This window comes from Catharus ustulatus, chromosome 27 (assembly GCF_009819885.2).
Source record: "Catharus ustulatus isolate bCatUst1 chromosome 27, bCatUst1.pri.v2, whole genome shotgun sequence".
Taxonomy (NCBI): Eukaryota; Metazoa; Chordata; class Aves; order Passeriformes; family Turdidae; genus Catharus; species Catharus ustulatus.
In genome coordinates, this window is record NC_046247.1 from 1,567,458 (window position 1) to 1,585,610 (window position 18,153).

The window sequence follows — 18,153 nt, forward strand, 5'->3', positions numbered from 1 at the left end:
CAAGGCCTTGGGGTATGGCTGCAGTGGGTGGGGGGCAGTGGGTGACCCTCACTGTGTGCTGAGGGGGTGACAGGGCTGTCATCGTGGTGTCCTGGGTGCCACCAGCCCCTGGGCAGGGAGCAGGGATGGGGGGCACCAACCACTGGGCAGGGTTGGGCCTGAGTTTGCCTCTCTCACTTTGATCTCCCATCTCATCCTAAACCCTGCTGCTCCCACCTCATCCCATTTTAAAGCCCCTCAAATCTGACATTGCCCTCTCAATCTCATATTATCCACCCATCCCAAAATCCCTAAATCCCAAAATCTCATCCCACCCCACCTTCCTGTCCCATTTTACTCCTCCAATTCCGTCTCATCCCCCCTCCTGCCCCATCCCAAAATCCCATCCCATCCTATCCCCTCCCATCCCACCTTTCTGTCCCATTTTACTCCTCCAATTCCATGTCATCCCCCCTCCTGCCCCATCCCATCCCATCCCATCCCATCCCATCCCATCCCATCCCATCCCATCCCATCCCATCCCATCCCATCCCATCCCATCACCCCATCCCATCATCCCATCCCACCTTCCTGTCCCATTTTACCCCTCCAATTCCATCTCATCCCCCCTCCTTCCCCATCCCATCCCATCGATTTTACCCCAAATTCCATTTTAACCCTTTCCCGCCGCATTACCCCCCGCCTCCCCTTCCCGCCCTCCCATCATGCCCCATCTCTAATTTACATAACCCCGCCCACTCCCCGCATAACCACGCCCCTTCCCTCGCGCCCTCCGCAGGGGGCGCTGTCCAATCAGCGCCGCGCCCGCGCGTGGGGCGGGGCCGCGCATGCGCTGAGGGCGGCGGCGGCGGCGTGGCCGCGGTGCGGGGGGCGCGCCTCGACGGGGCCGCCATGGACCCGGCCCGGCCTTTCTGCCAGCCCAGAGCCCGGCCCGGGCCCGGCCCTGCCTTCCCCGCGGTGCGGGGTGTCCGCGGGCTTGCCGCTTTCTTCCCCCGGTTACCTTCACCCCGCCCAGCCCAGCCCCCAGCAGCGTTGTCGCCGTTCCCCGCGTTGTTCCGCGGGTTGGGCCTGGAGGAGCGGCCTGTGGAGAGGCCCCTGGGTAGGTGCCGGTTGTGAGGGGGTGGAAGGGGCCAGCGCTGCTCCATTCGCCGGCTCACGGTGCCTCTGCTCGCACAGGCCGGGGCGGTGCTGGCGATGGGAAGGCTCCGGTTCCTGCCCCGGTTCCCGGTCCGGTTCCTGCCTCGGTTCCTGGCCCGGTTCCTGACCCGGTTCCTGCCTCAGTTCCTGCCCCGGTTCCCGGCCCGGTGCAGCAGAAGCAGCAGCAGGAGGATGAGGAGAAGGGGCCAGCGCTGGTGGCGCTCCCCACCCGCGGGCAGTGAGTCCCTCACACCTCCAAACCATCAGTGCCCTCCCTCCTCTGCTCTTCAATCTTCCCTGTCCCTTTTCTATGTTCTGCCCCCATTTCTTCTCTATTTCCACCCTCCCTGTCCCATATATCTGCCCTATTCCCTCTCTCTTCCCCATCTCTGTCCCTCCCATCCCTTTATCCCAAACCTTGGCTGTTTTGCTGTGGGGCAGGAGCAGAGGGAATTTTGGGGATGTTTTTTAGGGATGTTTTTTGGGGATGTTGGGGTCATCACTGGAGGGTTTGCAGCCAGGCCACCCCCAGTGTGTCCCCAGCGTGTTCCAGTGCTCACTCCAGCCCCTCTCTGGGGATGCAGGATCCTGTGGAAAAGCAAAGGGGACGCGCTGCCCACCCAGCCTGGAAGAGGCGCCGTGCCCGCCCCGTGCCCACCCAGCCCCCAGCCCTGCCTGACCCCCGTGCCCACCCCCCCAGCTGCTGCCAAGCCGTAAGTGACGCCCCCCAGCCCCACATTTTGGGCTCCAGCTGCAGCTGCTGGCTCGGTGCTGACCCCCCTGTCCCTCACAGGCTGCAGGGGACGAAGCCGGCGGTGAAAGGAGCCACCGTCCCCGTGGGGCTGAACTTTGTCAAGATTCACTGCAAGAACGAAGCTGTCTACCAGTACCACGTGAGCTTCAGGTGATGATGGGGGGCCAGGGAACCCCACAGCCCCTTGAGGGTCCCCCACAGCCCCTCAAAGTCCCCCACAGCCCCTCAAAGTCCCCCACACCCTCTGGATGTTGTGCTGTCCCCAAGCAGAGCCCTCCATGGAGGTGGAGCAGCCCCACATGTCAAATATCTCTGGGTTTTCACCTTCAGGGAGGGTTTTTGGGGGTGTGGGGAGGGCAGAGGAGGGAGAAAAGCCCCTGTGTGCCCCCCAGCCCCGAGGTGGAGTGCAGGAGTGCTCGCTTTGCCATGCTGAAGGAGCAGCGTGCCGTGACCGGCGACGTGATGGCCTTTGATGGCTCCGTCCTCTTCCTGCCCATCCAGATCCCCAAGGTAAGGGGTGGGGGGTCTCCCCCGCTTTGGGGGTGCAGGGGAACCCCTGTTTTGGGTGGGAGAACCCCCTCTGGCCCTGCCAAAGGTCAGCCTGAAGGCTCAGAGGAAGTGCAGCGGGGAGGAGATTACCATCAACATCCAGATGACCAAAACCCTGGAGCCCAGCTCGGATCTCTGCATCCCCTTCTACAACGTGGTTTTCCACAGGTGAGAGACCCTCCCCGAGCTCCAGGGAGGAATTTTCCTCCTTCCTCCTGCCAATCCTCATCCAGTCCTGCTTTTCCTGCTTTTTTCCTTCCTTAGGGTGATGAAAATCTTAAACATGAGCCTGGTTGGGAGACATTTCTTTGAACCTGCCCAGGCCACCACTCTGCAGAAGTACAGGTGGGTGCTGGCACTTTCCTTCCCACAGGATCATCCCTGTTTCCCTGGGAACTGGGAAGTTTTCCCAGGTCAGCTCTTCTGAGGAGTTGGAATAAAATCCCTGAGTTCTGGGTGTTCTGAGGGGTTGAAATAAAATCCCTGAGTTCTGGGTGTTCTGAGGAGTTGAAATAAAATCCCTGAGTTCTGGGTGTTCTGAGGAGTTGGAATAAAATCCCTGAGTTCTGGGTGTTCTGAGGAGTTGGAATAAAATCCCTGAGTTCTGGGTGTTCTGAGGAGCTGGAATAAAATCCCTGAGTTCTGGGTGTTCTGAGGAGTTGGAATAAAATCCTTGAGTTCTGGGTGTTCTGAGGAGTTGAAATAAAATCCCTGAGTTCTGGGTGTTCTGAGGAGTTGGAATAAAATCCCTGAGTTCTGGGTGTTCTGAGGGGTTGAAATAAAATCCCTGAGTTCTGGGTGTTCTGAGGGGTTGAAATAAAATCCCTGAGTTCTGGGTGTTCTGAGGAGCTGGAATAAAATCCCTGAGTTCTGGGTGTTTCTTGGCCACTCTGGTTTAACTCAGCCCTGTTTCCCTCTGCACACAGCCTCCATATCTGGCCAGGATACGCTGTCAGCATCACCAGGAAGGACAGAGGGCTCTTCCTCATGGTGGATGCCATCCACAAGATCATCCGCAGCGAGTCCATCCTCACCGTGATGTGAGAAACGCCGCAAAAAAAAAAACAAAAACCCGAAACCGCTGCAGATTTTTTGCAAATTTTATTTTTGGGGCTAGCACAGGAGAGGGAGAACATTCCATGCCTTTTCTCCCAGGCAAAACATCCACTCCCAGAACCAGAGGACGTTCCAGGAGGAGTGCACCAAGCAGCTGGTGGGGAACGTGGTGATGACGCGCTACAACAACCGCACCTACCGCGTGGACGACATCGACTGGGACAAGACCCCCAAGGACACCTTCACCCTGGCCAACGGGCAGCAGATCACCTTTGTGGAGTACTACAGGTGAGCAGGAGCTGGGTCATCCCCTGGGGGTGTTGATCCACAGTGCGTGGGTGTTCTGTTCCTGTCCCAAAGTGAAATTCCAGGGTTTGTTGTAACAATTCTGTTTTTCCAGCAAGACCTACGGGATCACCATCAGGGAGCTGGATCAGCCACTGCTCGTCCACAAGCCCAAGGAGAGGCAGATGCTGAAGGGGAGGGTGAGCTGGGCATGGAGATCCATGGGCTGCTCTGGGCTCACCTGAGGGGACAGAGCAGGGATTGCCAATTCCCTGAGGGGACAGAGCAGGGATTGCCAATTCCCTGGAGGGGGTCAGAGCAGGGATTCTCATCCTGGGGGGGACAGAGCAGGGATTCCCAGTTCCCTGATGGGGACAGGGCAGGGATTGCCAATTCCCTGAGGGGGACAGGGCAGGGATTGCCATCCCCTGAGGGGACAGAGCAGGCATTGCCATCCCCTGAGGGGACAGAGCAGGGATTGCCATCCCCTGAGGGGACAGAGCAGGGATTCCAAATTCCCTGGAGGGGGTCAGAGCAGGGATTCTCATCCTGGGGGTGACAGAGCAGGGATTCCCAATTCCCTGATGGGGACAGAGCAGGGATTCCCAATTCCCTGAAGGGACAGAGCAGGGATTGCCATCCCCTGAGGGGACAGAGCAGGGATTGCCAATTCCCTGAGGGGGACAGGGCAGGGATTGCCAATTCCCTGAGGGGACAGAGCAGGGATTCCAAATCCCCTGAGGGTACAGAGCAGGGATTGTCATCCTGATGGCGACAGAGCAGGGATTCCCAATCCCCTGAGGGGTGATTCCCAGTCCCTGAGGGGTGATTCCCAGTCCCCTGAGGGGTGATTCCCAGTCCCTGAGGGGTGATTCCCATCCCCTGGGGGTGATTCCCATCCCCTGAGGGGGTGATTCCCAGCCCCTGGGGGGGTGATTCCCAGCCCCTGAGGGGTGATTCCCATCCCCTGGGGGGTGATTCCCATCCCCTGAGGGGGTGATTCCCATCCCCTGAGGGGGTGATTCCCATCCCCTGGGGGGGTGATTCCCATCCCCTGGGGGGGTGATTCCCATCCCCTGAGGGGGTGATTCCCAGTCCCCTGAGGGGTGATTCCCAGCCCCTGGAATGCTACCAGTGCCTGTCCCTCCCTGCAGCAGCAGCTGGAGATGGTTCTGCTCGTGCCAGAGCTCACCTTCCTCACCGGCCTCTCCGACCTCCGCAAGAACAACCGCATGCTGAAGGTCAGGGCCTGTCTCATCCCCCTGATCCCATTTTCCCCAAAGCTTTGGGGCTCCTCCCTCACTGCTGGCTGTTCCCAGTGCAGGAGGTGATGTGGGAGATGATCCAGAGCCCCCAGCAGCACTACCAGCGCCTCACCAGCCTCCTGTGCCGCATCCGCGACACCCCGGAGGCTTCCCAGGAGCTGGAGGGCTGGGGGCTGCGCCTGGACACCGATATCTTCAAGGTGAGGACTCCCAGCCTTCCCCCTGGGTGTGGAGGGAGTGGAGACAGCTCCAAAAATCTCCCCTGTGCCCAGACCCAGGGTCACATCCTGCCCGTGGAGCGCATCAACCTGCGGCACCGCTCCTTCCTGCCCGCCGAGGACCTGAGCTGGCACCGGGAGGTGACCAAGGAAGCGCCCATCGCCGTGGTGAGCAGCAGCCTGGCCCTGCTGGCAGAGCTGGGATGGGTTTTCCTGAGCCCTGGCATTCTGGCTGAGCAGCTTCCAGCACAATCCCTTCCCTTGTTTGTGTTGGATTGGCGCTGCGGCGCGTTTTTCCGGAGGAGCTGGAGGGACGTGGCTGTGGTGGCTGTTTGCCCACCTGCACCGGGGTGGAGGGAGCCTTTCACAGGCAGGAACTGGCTGGAATTCCATCCAAATTTCTCTTGGACCACTTTCCCAAACTCCTTTCTGTGCTCCAGATTTTTCTTGGGCCCCTCTCCCAAATTCCCCTCTCTGTCTCCACATTTCTCTTGGGCCACTTTCCCTTTCCTAAATTCCCTTCTATGTTCCAGATTTCTCTTGAGCCACTGTGCTCTTTCCAAATTCCCCTGTCTGCTCCAGATTTCTCTCCCTTTCCCAAATTCCCTTCTGTGTTCCACATTTCTCTTGGGCCACTCTCCCTTTCCTAAATTCCTCTCTGTGCTCCAAATTTCTCTCCCAAATTCCACTCTGTGCTGCAAGTTTCTCTTGGCCCAAATTTCCCTCTCCCAAATTTCCCTCTCCCAAGCTCCCTGCTGTTCTCCAGGTTCCTCTAGGCCCAGTTTTCCTCTCCCAAATTCCCCTCTGTGCTCCAGATTTCTCTTGGATCACTTTCCCCTTCCCAAATTCCTTTCTGTGCTCCAGATTTCTCTTGGACCATTTTCCCAAATTCCTTTCTGTGCTCCAGATTTCTCTCCCTTTCCCAAATTCCCCTCTCTGCTCCTGGTTTCTCTTGGGCCACTTTCCCCTTTCCCAAATTCCCTCTGTCTCCAGATTTCTCTTGGCCCAAATTCCCTCTCCCAGATTTCCCTCTCCCAAGCTCCCTGCTGTTCTCCAGGTTCCTCTAGGCCCAAATTCCCTCCCCAAATTCCCCTCTGTGCTCCAGATTTCTCTTGGACCACTCTCCCTTTCCTAAATTCCTCTCTGTCTCCAGATTTCTCTCCCTTTCCCAAATTCCCCTCTGTGCTGCAAGTTTCTCTTGGCCCAAATTTCCCTCTCCAAATTCCCCTCTCTGTTCTCCAGGCTCCTCTAGGCCCATTTTCCTCTCCCAATTCCCCTCTGAGCCCTGCAGGTCTCTCCTCTCCCACCCAGAGCCGTTCTGTGTGGATTGGGATCCAAACCCCCCAACCCACATCCTGTGCTGCCTTTTCTCCCAGATCTCCATCAATTCCTGGCTCCTGCTGTACCCCAAACGGCTGCAGAACCTGGCCAAGGAGCTGGTGGCCAGCATGAGGAGCAGCTCTGGGGCCATGGGCATGCAGGTGGGGCCCCCCTCAGTGCAGGAGCTGCGGGATGAGCGCATCGAGAGCTACGTCAGGAGCATCCAGAGCTGCCTGGGCAGCCAGGTCAGGACCCTGGGCAGCCAGTCAGGGCTGGGACACCCCTGGGGACACCCCTGGGACACAGGAGGAGCTCAGGAGGGGTTTTTAAAATCATGACAGGAGGGTGAGGGAATGGCCTCAAGCTGAATTTTTCATTTTTGTCCTTATTAAATAGAGCAATGGGCTGCCCAGGGAGGAGTGGGGACACCCCTGGAAAACAGGAGGAGGTTCAGGAGAATTTTTTTTTCATGGCTAGAGGATGAGGGAGTTGGGAACAAGAGGGAATGGCCTCAAGCTGAATATTTTCATGGAAAAAAAGTTTAATTTTTTAAATTATTAAATACAGAAATGTGCTACCCAGGGAGGAGTGGGGATGCTTGGGAAGGACCTGGAAAAGAGGAGGAGGTTCAGGAGAATTTTTTTTTTCATGACAGGAGGGTGAGGGTGTTGGAAACAAGAGGGAGCAACCTCAAGCTGAAATTTTTCATGGAAAAAAAAATTTAATTTTTAAAATTATTAAATACAGCAATGGGCTGCCCGGGGAGGAGTGGGGACACCCCTGGGAAAGAGGAGGAGGCTCAGGAGAATTTTTTTTTTTTCATGTCTAGGAGGTTGGGAACAAGAGGGAAAGGGCTCAAGCTGAATTTTTTCATGGAAAAAAAATTCATATTTTTCATTATAAATAGAGCAATGGGCTGCCCAGGGAGGGGTGGGGACACCCCTGGAAAAGAGGAGGAGCTCAGGAGGATTTTTTTTTTTTTTCATGGCTGGGAGGTTGGGAACAAGAGGGAACGGCCTCAAGCTGAATTTTTTCATGGAAAAAAAAATTTCATTTTTAAAATTATTAAATAGAGCAATGGGCTGCCCAGGGAGGAGTGGGGACACCCCTGGAAAACAGGAGGAGGCTCAGGAGGAATTTTTTTTATCATGGCTAGAGGATGAGGGAGTTGGGAACAAGAGGGAATGGCCTCAAGTTGAAATTTTTAATGGAAAAAAAAAATCATTTTTTCATTATTAAATAGAGCAATGTGCTGCCCAGGGAGGTGCTGTGTGGCCCTGGCAGTGTGGATTTGCCTCTTTGGGGATTATTGATCACCTCAGGTGCTCCAGGATGCTTTTCCAAGCTGAACAATTCCATTTTCCCCCTCAGGACAAGGTGCAGCTGCTCCTGTGCATCATCCCCAGCAGCAGGGACGACATCTACGGTGCCATCAAAAAACTCTGCTGTGTGCAGAGCCCTGTGCCCTCCCAGGTGGGCTGGGACCCCCCCCCTCATTCCCTCAATCCCTGACTCTCCAGCCTCACTTTTCCCTGGTTTTCCATTTTTTTTTCCATTTTTTTTCCATTTTTTTTCCATTTTTTTTCCATTTTTTTTCCATTTTTTTTCCATTTTTTTTCCATTTTTTTTCCTTTTTTTCCCTTTTTTTCCCCTTTTTTTTCCCCTTTTTTTTTCCCCTTTTTTTTTCCCCTTTTTTTTCCCCTTTTTTTTCCCCTTTTTTTTCCCTTTTTTTTCCCTTTTTTTTTCCCTTTTTTTTTCCCTTTTTTTTTCCCTTTTTTTTCCCTTTTTTTTCCCTTTTTTTCCCCTTTTTTTCCCCTTTTTTTCCCCTTTTTTTTTTTTTTCCCCTTTTTTTTCCCCTTTTTTTTCCCCTTTTTTTTTCCCCTTTTTTTCCCCTTTTTTTCCCATTTTTTTCTTTTTTCTTTTTTTTCCCTTTTTTTTCTTTTTTTCCTTTTTTTTCCCTTTTTTCCCTTTTTTCCCCTTTTTTCCCCTTTTTTTCCCCTTTTTTTCCCTTTTTTTTCCCCTTTTTTTTTTTCCCCTTTTTTCCCTTTTTTTCCCGTTTTTTTTTCCGTTTTTTTTTCCCATTTTTTTCCCATTTTTTTTCCTTTTTTTCCCTTTTTTCCCATTTTTTCCCATTTTTTCCCATTTTTTCCCATTTTTTCCCATTTTTTTCCATTTTTTTCCCGTTTTTTTCCGTTTTTTTCCATTTTTTTTCCACTTTTTTTCCATTTTTTTTCCATTTTTTTCCCATTTTTTCCCCTTTTTTTTTCCATTTTTCTCCATTTTTTTTCCACGTTTTTTTCCACGTTTTTTTCCTTTTTTTTTCCATTTTTTTCCCTTTTTTTTTCCTTTTTTTCCCTTTTTTTTTCCCCTTTTTTTCCCTTTTTTTTTCCCCATTTTTTCCCCATTTTTTTTCCATTTTTTTTCCCGTTTTTTTTCCCTGGTTTTTTTTCCCTGGTTTTTTTTCCTGGTTTTTTTTCCTGGTTTTTTTTCCTGGTTTTTTTTCCTGGTTTTTTCCCCTGTTTTTCCCCCTGTTTTTTCCCCCTGTTTTTTCCCCCTGTTTTTCCCCCTGTTTTTTCCCCTGTTTTCCCCTGTTTTTTCCCTGTTTTCCCCCTTTTTTTCCCCTGTTTTTTCCCTCTTTTCAGGTCATCAATGCCCAATCCCTCACGGGCCACCCCGGCAAGATCAGGAGCGTGGTGCAGAAAGTTCTGCTGCAGATCAACTGCAAGCTGGGAGGGCAGCTCTGGGGGGTGGATATCCCTCTGGTAAGGCAGGGAAATCCCAGCAAAAGGGCTGGGATGATGAGCCTGGGAGCTCTGGAGCTGGGGTGGATTATTGTAGGCACATTATTGAATTAATTATTGTGAATTATTGTGAATTATTGTGGGCTGGTCCAGCTGGAGAATCAGGGTTGGATTTTCCTGGGTGTGTGTGAATCCCTTGGAGCTGTGGGGATCTGAGCTGGAGGTGTCTGACTTATTCCTAAATCCCACCTGGCTGCTCTGCCCTCCTGAAACAGCTCAGGGTTGTGGGCATGGATGTCATCCCTAAATCCCACCTGCTTTTACTCCTCCATTATCCCCAAATTCCACCTCTTTTCCTGCTCCCTTATCCTTAAATCCCACCTCTTTTCCTGCTCCATTATTCCTAAGTTCCACCTCTTTTCCTGCTCCATTATTCCTAAGTTCCACCTCTTTTCCCCCTCTGTTATCCCTAAATCCTACCTGTCTTTTCCTGCTCCATTATCCCTGAATCTCACCTCTTTTCCCCCTTCATTCTTAAATCCCAACTTTCTTTTCCCCCCTTCATTATCCCTAAATCCCACTTGCCTTTTCGTGCTCCCTTATCCTTAAATCCCATCTCTTTTCCCCCCTTCATTGTTCTTAAATCCCAACTTTCTTTCCTACCTCCATTCTCCCTAAATCCCAGTTTTTCCCCCTCCATTCTCCCTAAATCCCAGTTTTTCCCCTCTCCTGATGACTGTAACCATGGACATTGTCCCTAAATCCCAATTTTTCCCCTCTCCAGAAGCAGCTGATGGCTGTGGGCATGGCCATTATCCCTAAATCCCAGTTTTTTCCCCCTCCATTATCCCTAAATTCCAGTTTTTTCCCCCTCCATTATCCCTAAATCCCAGTTTTTTCCCCCCTGCAGAGGCAGCTGATGGCTGTAACCATGGACATCATCCCTAAATCCCAGTTTTTCCCCCTCCATTATCCCTAAATCCCAGTTCTTTTCCCCCTCCATTATCCCTAAATCCCAGTTTTTCCCCCTCCATTCTCCCTAAATCCCAGTTTTTCCCCCTCCATCATCCCTAAATCCCAGTTTTTCCCCCTCCATTCTCCCTAAATCCCATTTTTCCCCCCTGCAGAGGCAGCTGATGGTTGTGGGCATGGACATCCACCACAGCAGGAGCCAGGGCATGCGCTCTGTCATCGGCTTCGTGGCCAGCATGAACCAGTAGGTGCCTTCTGGGAAAGGGGGAGGCTTTTCCTGCTCTGCCCTGGGGGGTTTGCAGGATATCCCATCCCAAAATCCCCTTCCCTGGCTGGGGGGGGTGAGGATGCTGCTCCACTCAAGCTGGGAATCCCAAATCCCAATTTTTCCCTTCTCCAGAGGCAGCTGATGGCTGTGGGCATGGACATTCTCCCTAAATCCCAGTTTTTCCCTCTCCATTATCCCTAAATCCCAATTTTTCTCCTCCATTATCCCTAAATCCCAGTTTTTCCCCTCTCCATTCTCCCTAAATCCCAGTTTTTCCCTCTCCATTATCCCTAAATCCCAATTTTTCCCCTCCATTATCCCTAAATCCCAGTTTTTCCCTCTCCATTATCCCTAAATCCCAATTTTTCTCCTCCATTATCCCTAAATCCCAGTTTTTCCCCTCTCCATTCTCCCTAAATCCCAGTTTTCCCCTCTCCATTCTCCCTCAATCCCAATTTTTCCCCTCTCCATTTTCCCTAAATCCCAGTTTTCCCCCTTCCATTCTCCCTAAATCCCAGTTGTTTTCCCCTCTCCATTCTCCCTAAATCCCAGTTTTCCCCTCTCCATTATCCCTAAATCCCAGTTTTCCCCCTCTCCATTCTCCCTCAATCCCAATTTTTCCCCTCTCCATTTTCCCTAAATCCCAGTTTTTCCCAAATCCCAGTTTTCCCCCTCTCCATCATCCCTAAATCCCAGTTTTCCCCCCCTCCATTATCCCTAAATCCCAGTTTTTCCCCTCTCCATTATCCCTAAATCCCAGTTTTTCCCCTCTCCAGAGGCAGCTGCTGGCTGTGGGCATGGACATTCTCCCTAAATCCCAGTTTTTCCCCCTTCCATTCTCCCTAAATCCCAGTTTTTCCCCTCTCCATTATCCCTCAATCCCAATTTTTCCCCCCTCAATTCTCCCTCAATCCCAGTTTTTCCCCTCTCCAGGCAAATCCCAGTTCCCTCTGGGAGCAGCTCCTGTCCTCTCCTGTGTGTTTGTGCCAGAAATCTTTGGGGAAAAGGGCTGGGAATGCTGATCCAGGGCTGGGTTGGGGTTGGCACGAGCTTTTCCTTGGCTCTGAGGGAATTTCTGCTCTCATCCCATCCCCAGCATCCTGACCAAGTGGTACTCCAGGGTGGTTTTCCAGATGCCCCACCAGGAAATCGCCGACAGCCTCCGCCTCTGCCTCTCCCAGGCCCTCAAACGCTTCTACGAGGTGAGAGCCACCAAAATCCACATTCCTGGGCTTCAAAAAACCTTTCAGGGCAAAGGGAACATCTCCCAGACCAAAATCCACCTTCCTGGGCTTCAAAAAAACCTTCAGGGAAAAGGGAGAACCTCCCAGACCAAAATCCACCTTCCTGTGCTTCAAAAAAACCTTCAGGGAAAAGGGAAAAGCTACCAGACCTAAAGCCACCCTGCTGTGCTTCCCAAACCCCATCAAGAAAAGGGAAAAGCTCCCAGACCAAAATCCCCTCAGGGAAAAGCTCCCAGACCAAAATCCACCCTGCTGTGCTTCCCAAAAAACCCTCAGGGTAAAACTCCCAGACCAGAATGTGCTTCCCAAATTCCTTCAGGGAAAAGGGAGAAGCTGCCAGACCAAAATCCACCCTGCTGTGCTTCCAAAATCCCTCAGGGAAAAATTCCCAGACCAAAATCCTCCCTCCAGTGCTTCCAAAAACCCCTCAGGGAAAAGCTCCCAGACCAAAATCCACCTTCCTGTGCTTCCCAAAATTCCCTCAGGAAAAGCTCCCAGACCAAAATCCTCACTGCTGTGCTTCCCAAACCCCTCAGGGAAAAGGGAAAACTCCCAGACCAAAATCCACCCTACTGTGCTTCCAAAATCCCTCAGGGAAAAAGGAAAAGCCCCCAGACCAAAATCCCCTCAGGGAAAAATTCCCAGACCAAAATCCACCCTGCTGTGCTTCCCAAATTCCCTCAGGGAAAGGGAAAAGCTCCCAGACCAAAATCCACCCTGCTGTGCTTCCAAAACCCCTCAGGGAAAAACTCCCAGACCCAAATCCACCCTGCTGTGCTTCCCAAATCCCCTCAGGAAAAGGGAAAAAACTCCCAGACCCAAATCCACCCTGCTGTGCTTCCCAAACCCCTGAGGACAAAGGGAAATGTCCCAGTGCAGCCTGGTCCGTGCAGGGCAGCAGAGCTCCCTGGCAGCCTTTGGACTGGCTCTGGGGCCAGCACAGCTCCTGCTGATCTCAGCAGCACTTTGCTGACAGGGAAGTGCCACATTCCAGCCCCCAGAGGTCTGTGCCTTGTCCCCAGGGTGAGAAAAGCAAGGGAAAAATCCAGGGAAAATCCCAGCTCATCCCTGGAAGTGTCCCAGGCCAGGCTGGAGTGACCTGGGATAGTGGAAGGTGGGATGGGATGGGGTTTGAGGTCATTTCCACCCCAAACCATTGCAGGATTCTCTGATTTGATTTTCCCAACCCTCTGTGGGTGCTGCAGGAACAGCCCTGGGCTCTGGGATGGGCTGGGATGGAGGGACAGGACACAGAAATGGCTTCAAACTGACCAGGGATGGGATTTTGGGAATCAATTCTTCCCTGGGATGGGATTCCCAGATTTGCTGGGGCTGCCCCTGGATCCCTGGAATGTCCAAGGCCAGGTTGGAGCACCTGGGACAGTGGGAGGTGTCCCCAGAAGGTGACAAAAGTGACTGGGATGAGTTCTGGGTCCCTCCCAAATCATTCCAGGGCTCCATGTGCTGCTCTGATGGGATTTTGGGGAGGAATTCCTGGCTGGGATGGAATTCCCAGATTTGCTGGGGCTGCCCCTGGATCCCTGGAAATGTCCAAGAATTCCAGGCTGGGATAACCTGGGGTAGTGGAAGGTTCCCTGCCCATGACAGATGATTTTAAAGCTCTTCCCACCCAAATCAATCTGGAATTCTGTGATCAACACAAACCCAAACCCACCCCAAGCTGCATTTTTGGAGGACTCAATATGGGTTCAATCCAAAATTCTCCAAACCAGGGAATATTTCCCCACCTCCCTCAGCAAACCCTGCATGGCAGGGAGGTAAAAATTAAAAAATCTCCTGATTTTCCTCATTTTTCCCCATTTTTTATCCCCCCTCAGCTGAACCACTCCCTGCCCATGAAGATTGTGGTGTACAGGGACGGGGTGTCCGACCCCCAGCTGGACACTGTGCTCAAATATGAGGTGCCCCAGCTGCAGAAGAGTTTCCACACCTTCCAAAATTACCAGCCCAGCCTGGTGGTGGTGGTGGTGCAGAAACAGCTGAGCACCAACTTCTACTGCCTGACAGGAGAGGATTTGGTGTCCCCTCCCCTGGGCACTGTCATCGACCACGGCGTCACCAGCTCGGGGTGGTGAGAGGCACAGCTGGGGAGGGGGGAAAACAACCTGGAAAGAGAAAAAAACAGCCTGGGAGGGGGGAAAAAAATTACCTTGGAGGGATAAAAACAGCCTGGGAGGGGGGAAATAACATGGGGAGGGGTAAAAACAGCCTGGGAGGGGGGAAAAAATTACCTTGGGGGGATAAAAACAGCCTGGGAGGGGTAAAAACAGACTGGGAGAGGATAAAAACACCTTGGGAGGGGGTAAAAACAGCCTGGGAGGGGGTTAAAAATAATCTTGGGGGGATAAAAACAGCCTGGGAGGGATGAAAACAGCCTGGGAGGGGTAAAAACAGCCTGGGAGGGGGAAAAAACAGCCTGGGAGGGGGGAAAATATAACCTGGGGAGGGATAAAAACACTCTGGGAGGGGATGAAATAACCCAGGGAGGGGGGAAAAACAGCCTGGGAGGGGGGAAAAATAACCTTGAGGGGATAAAAACAACCTGGGAGGGGGTAAAAACAGAATGGGGAGGGGTAAAGACAGCCTGGGAGGAATAAAAACAGCCTGGGAGGGGGTAAAAAAAGCCTGGGGAGGGATAAAAACACCCCCAGGGGGGAAAAAAATAACCTGGGAGGGGATAAAAATGGAGAGGAAAATGTTCCAGGGGGGGAAAAATGGAGGGGGGAGATGGTCCAGGGGGGGAAAAAATAACCTGAGTGTAAAAAAATGGAGAGGAAAATGGTCCAGGGGGGGAAAAAATGGATGGGAAAATGGTCCAGGGGGGAAAAAATGACCTGAATGTAAAAAAAATGGACAGGGAAATGGTGCAGGGTGGGAAAAATAATCTGAGTTTAAAAAAAATGGAGAGGAAAATGCTCCAGGATGGGGTAAAATAATCTGAGTGTAAAAAAAATGCAGGGGGAAAGGCCCCAGGATGGGGAAAAATAATCTAGGGGAGATAAAAATGGAGGGGAAAATGCTCCAGGATGGGGAAAAATAATCTGAGTGTAAAAAAAAATGGAGGGGAAATGGTCCAGGGTGGGAAAAAATCCACCCTGGGTGTGATAGAATTGGTTGTAAAAACACCCCAGGGTGCAAAAAATACGGTTGTAAAAATAGCCCCAGGTGCAAAAAGAATCTCAGAGTGCAAAAAAATTTCCCAGAACCTCAGGAGGCAAAAAAAAAAATGCCAGGGTGCCAAAGAAATTGTAAAAAATAGCCCAGGGTGTTGGGAAAAAATCCACACCAAGGTGTAAAAAATGGTGTGTAAAACCCCCCCAAAAGTGCAAAAAATTGGTTGTAAAAATACCATAAGGTGCTTTATAATTTATTGTTTGCACTAAATAAGAAACTCTGGGCTGTAAAAACACCTTGAGTGCAAAAAAAAATTGGTTATAAAACCATCCCAGGGTGCAAAAATGAAACTTTAGGGGCTCAAAACCACCATTCTGGGGTGGAAAAAAATGAAATTGGTTTTTTTTTTGCCCTCCCAGGCAGGATTTCTTCACTGTAGGGGTTCAAAAACACCATTTTGGGGTGGGAAAAAAATGAAATTTGTTTTTTTTTCCCTCCCAGGCAGGATTTCTTCCTGCTGGCCCATCACTCCCGGCAGGGCTGCAGCGTCCCCACGCGCTACATCTGCATGTGGAACACGGCCAACCTGAGCCCCGAGCACCTGCAGAGGTGAGGGGGGCCTGAGCCCCAGAATGTTCCACAGGGAATGGGAGAGACACCAAAATCATCCAGGGGAAAGGGAGAGATCCCAGAATCATCCACAGGGAATGGGAGAGACACCAAAATCATCCAGGGGAAAGGGCAGGAGTGGCAGAATTCCTGAGATCCTGCAGCCCCACAAAATATTCCACAGGGAATGGGAGAGACCCCCCCAGGTCTGGGAGGGATCTGAGTCTGGATCCGTTCCCAGAATCCCAAATCCCAATTCCCTCTATCCCAAGGACAGGGACACTTGGGAGCAGGTTCTGAGAGGGATCTGGATCCATTTCCAGAATCCCAAATCCCAATTCCCTCAATCCCAAGAACCTGGATCCATTCCCAGAATCCTAAATCCCTTTGTCCCAAGAACCTGGGAGCAGGTTCTAGTAGGGATCTGAGTCTGGATCCATTCCCAGAATCCCAAATCCCAATTCCTTCTGTCCCAAGAGGGTTCTGAGAGGGATCTGAACCTGGATCCATTCCCAGAATCCCAAATCCCAATCCCCTCTGTCCCAAGAACCTGGGAGCAGGTTCTGAGAGGGATCTGGATCCATTCCCAGAATCCCAAATCCCAATCTCCTCTGTCCCAAGAAGGTTCCGTGAGGGATCTGAGCCTGGATCCATTCCCAGAATCCAAATCCCAATTCCTCCTGTCCCAAGAACCTGGGAGCAGGTTCTGAGAGGGACCTGGATCCATTCCCAGAATCCCAAGTCCCAATCCCTTTGTCCCAAGAGCCTGGGAACAGGTTCTGAGAGGGGATCTGAACCTGGATCCATTCCCAGAATCCCAAATCTCAATTCCCTTTGTCCCAAGAACCTGGGAGCAGGTTCTGGAAGGGGATCTGGGTCTGGATCCATTCCCAGGAATCCCAAATCCCAATTCCCCCTGTCCAAGGACAGGAACACCTGGGAGGGATCTGAGGCTGGATCCATTCCCAGAATCCCAAATCCCTCAATCCCAAGAACCTGGGAACAGGTTCTGGGAGGGATCTGAACCTGTCTCCATTCCCAAATCCCAAATCCCAATCCCCCCTGTGTCCCCAGGCTGACGTTCAAGCTGTGTCACCTGTACTGGAACTGGCCGGGCACCATCCGCGTCCCTGCGCCCTGCAAGTACGCGCACAAGCTGGCGCTGCTGGTGGGCCAGGTGCTGCACCACGAGCCCAGCGCCCTCTTCAGCGAGCAGCTCTTCTTCCTGTGACCTGCCAGGACCTGGAGAGCCGGGATTGAACCCAAAAACCGGGATTAAACCGGGATTAAACCGCGGTTAAACCCGGAATCCCGCTGCTGTTTGCGCCCCCACCCAGGGGCATCTCCCTCAATTCCTGTTCTGCTGTTAAATTATTTTATTATTTCCTCATTGTTCAGAGGATGCTGGGGATTGCAGCATGCTGGAGAGCTGGGATTGCACCCAAAAACTGGGATTAAACCGCGATTAAACCCAGATTAAACCGGGATTGAACCGCAATTAAACCCAGAATCCCGCTCCTGTTTTCCCCCTTTCCCAGGTACATCTCCCTCAATTCCTGTTCTGCTGTTAATTTATTTTACTCTTTCTTCATTGTTCAGAGGATGCTGGGGATTGCAGCATCCCTGGAGAGCCAGGATTGAACCGGGATTGCACCCAAAAACCGGGATAAAACCGGGATTAAACCGCGATTAATTCGCGATTAAACCGCAAATCCCGCTCCCGTTTTCCCCCTTTCCCAGGTGCATCTCCCTCAATTCCTGTTCTGCTGTTAATTTATTTTATTCTTTCCTCGTTGTTTAGAGGATGCTGGAGATTGCAGCATCCCAGAGCTGTGGGATTTATTTTTTTTTTGGGAATTATCTCCATGGGGATGACACCAAAGGAATTTCCTGCTGTTTTCCACCTTCCCAGTAAAGGGTTGAGTTCCTGAGCCCCAAAAACTCTGCTGCTCCCACAGCTCATCCCTGTGCAGGTGTTGATTTAATCCCAAAGATTTTGGTGTTTTTTCCCCTCCAGTTTCTTACATTTCCATAGCTTGATGAAGTTTTTATTTTTTTTTTTTCCCTGGGTTTTTTCAACCAGCTGCAGTTTGGCTGGTTCTCCTGTCCTTGAGGAGTCACTGATTTTCCAAGGAGAATTCTTTGTGGATTCAGCTCGTTACCCCAGGGAGAGCTTTGAATTTTCACCTATTTTAGGTACCTTTTTTTTTTTTTTTTTTTTTGCCTTACTCAGGAAGAAGTTGGAATTCCCTAATTTTTCTCTTTCTTTTTTTTTGGTTCATTCCAATAAAATCGTTGCTGGCAGCTTCTCCTTTGTGAATTTTGGGGGTCCCAGGGTGGAGCAGGGGACACTTAGAGGGTGGGGGGACACAACAGCAGTGCCACCAGAGCTGTCACCTTGTGCCCTGGGTTAATCATTCATCATTTATTTGCCAATCCTGGTGGACTTTGGCAGCTCTGGGATGGGATTTAGGAACAAATCCTGGCCCTGGGGGTGCTGAACTCGGGGGTTTGGGGTCCCCCAGGTTTTTATTGTCCCAGCTCTGCCTTGTCCTTGTCCCCTTGGCACAGGGAGAGGAGCCAGGGGGGGTTTGGCTGCC

The 18,153-nt window shown here is 51.8% G+C and overlaps 1 protein-coding gene across 1 annotated transcript; it reads left to right on the forward strand.

Moving 5' to 3' along the window:
* Positions 1 to 891: 891 nt before the first annotated feature.
* Positions 892 to 17,769, forward strand: PIWIL2 (piwi like RNA-mediated gene silencing 2). The gene is made up of 21 exons (XM_033081074.1): positions 892 to 1,099; positions 1,177 to 1,375; positions 1,722 to 1,850; positions 1,931 to 2,041; positions 2,284 to 2,401; positions 2,487 to 2,608; positions 2,705 to 2,785; positions 3,367 to 3,480; positions 3,596 to 3,784; positions 3,897 to 3,981; positions 4,936 to 5,022; positions 5,106 to 5,246; positions 5,319 to 5,432; positions 6,641 to 6,829; positions 7,956 to 8,057; positions 9,227 to 9,346; positions 10,453 to 10,541; positions 11,662 to 11,767; positions 13,648 to 13,901; positions 15,446 to 15,553; positions 16,628 to 17,769. The coding sequence occupies exons 1-21, from the start codon at positions 892 to 894 to the stop codon at positions 16,782 to 16,784; spliced, it is 2,823 nt and encodes a 940-aa protein (XP_032936965.1). The 3' UTR covers positions 16,785 to 17,769.
* The last annotated feature ends 384 nt before the right edge of the window (positions 17,770 to 18,153 follow it).

Excerpts from the sequence above, each read along its gene's own strand:
- PIWIL2 (XM_033081074.1), top strand. The coding sequence starts at position 892 with ATGGACCCGGCCCGGCCTTTCTGCCAGCCCAGAGCCCGGCCCGGGCCC. Across the intron at positions 1,376-1,721 it reads GCGCTCCCCACCCGCGGGCA|GATCCTGTGGAAAAGCAAAG; the intron begins GTGAGTCCCTCA and ends CTGGGGATGCAG. Across the intron at positions 3,982-4,935 it reads GGCAGATGCTGAAGGGGAGG|CAGCAGCTGGAGATGGTTCT; the intron begins GTGAGCTGGGCA and ends CCCTCCCTGCAG.